Source organism: Bison bison, unplaced genomic scaffold, assembly GCF_000754665.1.
Source record: "Bison bison bison isolate TAMUID 2011002044 unplaced genomic scaffold, Bison_UMD1.0 scf7180017864371, whole genome shotgun sequence".
Classification (NCBI taxonomy): domain Eukaryota; kingdom Metazoa; phylum Chordata; class Mammalia; order Artiodactyla; family Bovidae; genus Bison; species Bison bison.
The window spans coordinates 814,471-820,895 of NW_011494943.1; the positions used below are offsets into that span (position 1 = coordinate 814,471).

At 49.4% G+C, this 6,425-nt stretch overlaps 1 protein-coding gene across 1 annotated transcript in view; it reads left to right on the forward strand.

The window, feature by feature from the left end:
• The window catches only part of APOH (apolipoprotein H (beta-2-glycoprotein I)), a 13,624-nt gene that overhangs the window by 4,998 nt on the left and 2,201 nt on the right, over positions 1 to 6,425 (forward strand). The window contains exons 5-7 of the mRNA XM_010856056.1: positions 22 to 210; positions 3,585 to 3,764; positions 6,070 to 6,267. Coding sequence (XP_010854358.1) covers positions 22 to 210; positions 3,585 to 3,764; positions 6,070 to 6,267 — 567 coding nt within the window. The remainder of the gene's footprint in view (positions 1 to 21; positions 211 to 3,584; positions 3,765 to 6,069; positions 6,268 to 6,425) is intronic.

Below are 6,425 nucleotides of genomic sequence, written 5' to 3' on the forward strand. Positions count from 1 at the left end.
ACAGTTCTTTTTTTTTTTCAGCTATAACCTGCCCTCCACCACCCATACCCAAGTTTGCAAGTCTCAGCGTTTACAAGCCGTTGGCTGGGAACAACTCCTTCTATGGCAGCAAGGCAGTCTTTAAGTGCTTGCCACACCACGCGATGTTTGGAAATGACACCATTACCTGCACGGAACATGGGAACTGGACGCAGTTGCCAGAATGCAGGGGTAGGTGCCACAATACAGCAGAGCAGTCGTGGGAGTGCAGGGCCTAGCTGCTGAAGAGGACTGCACATTCCGCTCTCCAGAGGGTTCTGAATGACCCTGTTTACCGTGGCCTCTGCCCTGTGCCTGGGGCTGAGGGTACCCAGGTGAGGGAGGCCTGGCTTCTAGCTCAGGGTGATGAGAGGTGATGCAGTGGACAGTCTGAAGCAGCCTGGGAGAGCTCCTGGGAGGAGGACGTGGGGGTGGAGTGGGGGACAGTGCAGCCTGCCACAGGAGGGGGAACCAGGGAGGTGGGGACAGGGAAGAACAGGGCGTGAGCATGGACAGCTAAATGTTACAGTGAGGTTGGTGAAGAGACGCCTGGATTAAACTGGGAAGTCCAAAGAGATTAGGGCTTCCCTGGTGGCTCAGAAGGTAAAGAATCTGCCTGCAATGCAGGAGATCTGGGTTCGATCCCTGGGTCGGGAAGATCCCCTGGAGGAGGAAATGGCAACCCACTCCAGTATTCTTGCCTGGAGAATCCCATGGACAGAGGAGCCTGGCGGGCTACAGTCCATGGGGTTGCAAAGAGTCAGACACAGGTGAGTAACTAACGCTTTTGCTTTACTTTCAAGAGATTTAAAGTGAAAAACTGGGTTGCGATCAGATCGATATAAGCTTTTGTAGTTTTTACCTAAATTTAAGAATCACAAGAATATTCAATTTAAAAATATATATGAAAATTCTTTCTCCTTTAATTGGAATCATCGTTGCTATATTTATTTATTTGTTTATTGGCCATGTGGCATGTGGGATCTTCCCCGATCAAAGATGGAACCCGTGCCTCCTGCCGCGGGAGCGTGGAGTCTTAACCGCTGGGCCACCAGGGAAGTCCCATTACTGTCTTTGAATTTGTCCACTGCATAACGAGCAGGTAGAGTAAAGAATTTATCATGCACACGAGGCGTGGCACTGAAGACTGTTACCCTCTTGCGCAGTGGATGGGACAGACGTCTGCTGAACGATTCCAGCAGAAGTACTTTATAGCACAGGGACGCTCTTGCTACTACTGATCCCTAGCACCTTCTGCGGGACTTAACTCACGCGCAGTGGATGGGACAGACGTCTGCTGAACGATTCCAGCAGAAGTACTTTATAGCACAGGGACGCTCTTGCTACTACTGATCCCTAGCACCTTCTGCGGGACTTAACTCACGTGCAGTGGACAGGACAGACGTCTGCTGAACGATTCCAGCAGAAGTACTTAGTAGCACAGGGACGCTCTTGCTACTACTGATCCCTAGCACCTTCTGCGGGACGTAACTCAGGGCCTGGTGTCCTGCTATTCACTCATGTGTCATCTCATTTAATTCTCCTGAGTCCTAAGTAGTGGGTTCTTCAAGGGTTTTTTTTTCTTCTTATTTTCAGCTGTTTACATTGATATGTCAGCCATCAGCATGTTGTAACATTCTCTCTCTTTCTTTCTATAGACATGCTTTTTCCCCTGAATTTTCTGAAAATAAGTTATACACATCATGACACTTACCCATGAACGCTTCAGCAGCATGAACCTCCTAATAACAATGAGATTCTCCTATGTTATCCCTGTACCCAAGATATTTAACATATTTGGAATTACGATAATAATTTAAACAATCATATACAATTAGCAATATTTATTTCATATGCAAATTGCCCCACCTGATCCAGAAGTTCCTTTACACACACGTTTTGTTCTGTGTGAAATCTAATCGTGAACCACGCCTGTGTCTGGTTGTCACGTCTCTTTAGTCTGCTTTACGAGGAGGAAATGGCAGCCCACTCCAGTGTCCTTGCCTGGAGAATCCCAGGGGCGGGGGAGCCTGGCGGGCTGCCGTCTCTGGGGTCGCACGGAGTCGGACGCGACTGAGGCGACTCAGCAGCGGCGGCTGTCCTGTATTAGGAATGACCCTCTGCCTTCTCAGTCATCTTTCATTGATGTTTATGAAGAGTGCATGCTGGATGTCTTTAGAAGTTTCCAGAATGTGAATTTGGTTGCTTATTTACTCATGATTAGACTCAAGTTAACACTCTTTAGGAATGCACTCCCTCTCAGCAGAAGGCACTGCTGTCAGTCAGCACCGTCGGGCGTGACGCGATCCTGTGGTCAAGGGGGCACACCCTTCTTCTCTTGGTGAAAAAGAGCGTCTCTTCCTCTTTGGAGTTAGTACGCAGCCTGTGGGTGGTAGTTTGAGGCTATGTGAACACCCGCTCTTGAGCAGTCATTGATAACCCGGGACTCAGTCAGCTGAGGCCCTGATGGTTGCAAAGTGGTGGCTTTCTCATGTTATCTGTCCTTGATATTTATTACCTGGAATTCTTCTACAGGGAAAAGTTTTTCTCCCATGGACTGTTTCTCTTTAGTTTTATTATAGACTCATACATTCCTTTGCACTCAATTTGCTGAAGAACCAAAACTGATCCAAGCAGTCCAACTTCGAATTTTGTACTCTTTTTGAAAAAACCCATTTGATTTATTTGGCTGTGCTGGGTCTTAGCTGCAGCACAGGGGATCTTTTAGCTGAAGCATGTGGTATCCAGTGCCCTGACCAGGGGTGGAACTCGGGAGCGTGGAGTCTTAGCCGCTGAACCAGGGAAGTCCCTGGATTTTGTATCCTTGAACCATCGCATTAGACTACCTTCCAAAAGCTCTGTGCTCCTCCATCCAGCCTGGTTTTCTGTAGTGTGATAAAGAGGGGACAACAGAGGATGAGATGGTTGGGCGGCATCACCGGCTCAATGGACATGAACTTGAGCAAACTCTGGGAGACAGTGGAGGACGGGGAAGCCTGGCGTGCTGCGGTCCATGGGGTCGCAAAGAGCTGGACAGACTTAGTGACTGGACGAGGACGACAAAGACGGGTGTGGGTTTCGGACTTCAGCGCCAGGGTCTTAAGGCCAGGGGGCAGCACTGCTTGTCTCCTCCATGCTCCGTGCTGGCTTCTTGTATGGTCTGAAGACAATCATCAGAATTGGGTTTAACATTTAAAACCCAAACAATAGTGCTCTACTGTGCATGGAGGGAATCTTTGTGTTCTAATTTCATGGTCTGATGATTAAAAGGCACAGACTTTTCTTTCATTCAAACCCACCATCTTAGACGGTGTGCAGATGAAGTTTGCAATAAATAATACCTTGTGATTATACGAAAGCCCAAAGAACTTGGTAACTCATTAATTTACTTTCAAAGTCTTGTTGTTTCTCTGTTAATGCCCAGGGTCTCACGAGGATAAGATAAAGGGGAAATCAGAGGAATCACGCAGTGACTCACGGGTGTAAGAGAGGAGCTCCTAACCATTCTGTGATCACCGGGCCCCACACTGTTTATGCTAACATGGCTTACTGCTTAAACTTTTTAGAAGTAAGATGCCCATTCCCATCAAGACCAGACAATGGGTTTGTGAACCATCCTGCAAATCCAGTGCTCTACTATAAGGACACCGCCACCTTTGGCTGCCATGAAACGTATTCCTTGGATGGACCGGAAGAAGTAGAATGCAGCAAATTCGGAAACTGGTCTGCACAGCCAAGCTGTAAAGGTATGCGATGTGGGTAAGGGCTCAAACCGCCTGCAGACTCATCCCGTGAATCTCCTTTACTTGCCGTTTTCTTGTTCCAATCATTTTCCACTTTTTTTCTCAGAGTGGCTTCACAGCTCCGGGGATTTCTGTGAACACGGGGAAGCTTCACGCCTAGCAAGCCTGTGTACGATTTAAACACTATATACTTTATTCATTTATTTATTTTTGGCTTCATCGGGTCTCAGTTTCAGCTCTCGGGCGCTGTAGCTTTGGCATGCAGGCTAGCTGCCCTGCTGTGTGTGGGCTTTTGGTCTCCTGAACAGGCATCAGGCCCACAGCCTATGCACTGGAGGGCAGATTGTCAACCGCTGGGCCACCAGGAGGTCCCTCCTGACTGCGCGAGACGAGCGTTCTGTTGTCAGCCTTGGTAACGTGGTGGGAGATTGTGTGGGCTTCCTACAACTGCTTTTATGTCCTGGCCCACGACCATCCTGTTTAACTTGGTTCTAGTCAAGACTCTTCTCACCGGGGCAAAACCCCACCACACAGTCAAGAGAGTTCCTGGAAATGGTGATTAACTACAAACGGGCAACGGGCGATCGTATAGACCATGAGTATGGGGAAATGAGGACGGGAACTCAGAGTCAGGAACCGCAGCTACTCTCTCCATGTCTTACGGCCTCAGGGGCTGCCTTGCACCTCTGTTTCTCCGCTTACTCAGCTTGAAGCTGGCCTGATTCTGTGCCAGGACCTCTCACCTGAAGGATCATCACTGGGGGCATCTTTTCCCTGAGAAGTTGGCTCCTTTGGCGTCATCGCTCCTTGGTCTGGCCCGTGTTGCGCTTGTGCAGAGAGCATCAGGTGGGCGCTGTGCTTCTGCTCAGGCTGCTGTGGGCTGGAAGGACATTGGGCAAACTGGAGAATGACTAGGTTGGGGTCTCCTCGAAGCAGAGCCTGAGACAGGGATTCAAACACAGCTGATTTACTGAGCCTCAGGAAACAGAGAGTGAGGCAGGTAGGATGGAGCCGGACACTGCGCGTCAGAAGCGCCTGGAGGGCTTGTTTCAACAGTCTCTGCTTCGCTGGGTCTGGAGTGGGACCTGAGAACTAGCGTTTCTCCCAGGTCCCCAGGAGATGCTGGTGCTGCAGACACGGGGCCCATGTCTGGAACGAGGATGTGGGCTCAGCTAGAGTGTAACTTCAGTTTAATCCCCGGGGGAGCTCTGGACAGGGCCGCTGATCCCATGGAGAGGCGAGGGGACTTGTTTATCTTGATCCCCTTGTGAATCTGCACGGGCTGGGCTGCCCACTTCCCTGCCCCTGGGCTGACGTGCACGTTCTCCTGGGAGAGGAGGCGCTCTGTGGCTGAAGGCTGTTTTTCAGAGAAGGGAACACTTGTCAGGTGTTACCAGCAACACTCACTTGGCTTGGGGGTGGGTGCGCCCGTTCAGTGAATGGGAGCTGAGTGGGCAGGGGAGGCTTACCTGCAGCAGCAGTGTCTTTTAAAACACATTTTATTGGAGTATGGGAGCTTTACCATGCTGTGTGTTTCTACTGTACAGCAAAGTGCATCAGCCACACGGAGACACACGTCTCCTCCCTTTTGGACTTCCTTCCCACGAGGTCACCACGGAGCACTGAGTGGACTCCCCGTGCCGTGCAACAGGCTCTCATTAGTTATCTTATGCAAAGTACCAACAGTGTATATGTGTCAACCCCAGTCTCCCAACTCCTCCCACCCGCTTCCTGCCCCTCAGGAACCATACGTTTGTGCTCTCCATGTGTGTATCTGGAGAAGTGCTTTTTAAAAAAACGGTTTATTTATTTATTGGCTGTGCTAGGTCTTCACCTCTGTGTGGGCTTTCCCTAGTTGCTACCAGAAGGAGGAACCACTAGAAGTGAACGGAGGCTACTCTGGGACGCGGCGTGAGGCTTCTCCCTGCGGTGGCTTCTCTGGTTGCTGAGCACGGGCTCTGGGGCCTGTGGGGGTCTCCCCAGGCCGGGGACCGACCTTGCATTGCAAGGCGGATTCTTAACCACTGGACCATCAGGGAAGCAGAGCACCTGATGCTTCTTCTCTGACCTTCTCACCTGGCTACTCCAGGCGAAGAAAAGGTGATCTAGGAAATCACGGTTCATGGTCCTGCTGATAAAGAACCGCAGTTGGCAATGATGCTGAGGCTATTCACGATGCACCTTCTTAGAATCTCCTCCTCTTGGGCCATTGGTTTCAGGTCTACTCATCCAGTGGCTCTGATGTTACATTCTCTTTAAGAAAGAGAAAGTGAAGTCCTGTCTTGACTATAAATATTGTCTCTTTCAGCATCTTGTAAGTTATCTGTTAAAAGAGCTACTGTGATATACGAAGGAGAGAGAGTAGCTATCCAGAACAAATTTAAGAATGGAATGCTGCATGGCCAAAAAGTTTCTTTCTTCTGCAAGAATAAGGAAAAGAAGTGCAGCTACACAGAAGATGCTCAGTGCATAGACGGCACCATCGAGATTCCCAAATGCTTCAAGGGTGAGTTTAATGCTGGAGTGTTTAGCTGGCATCTGCCTTGCCCTGGCCATAATCAGTACTTAAAAAATATTTCAGTTTGTTTTGGAATATAGCTGATTAACAATGTTGTGATAGTTTAAGGTGAACAGCAAAGGGACTCAGCCATATACATATGTGTA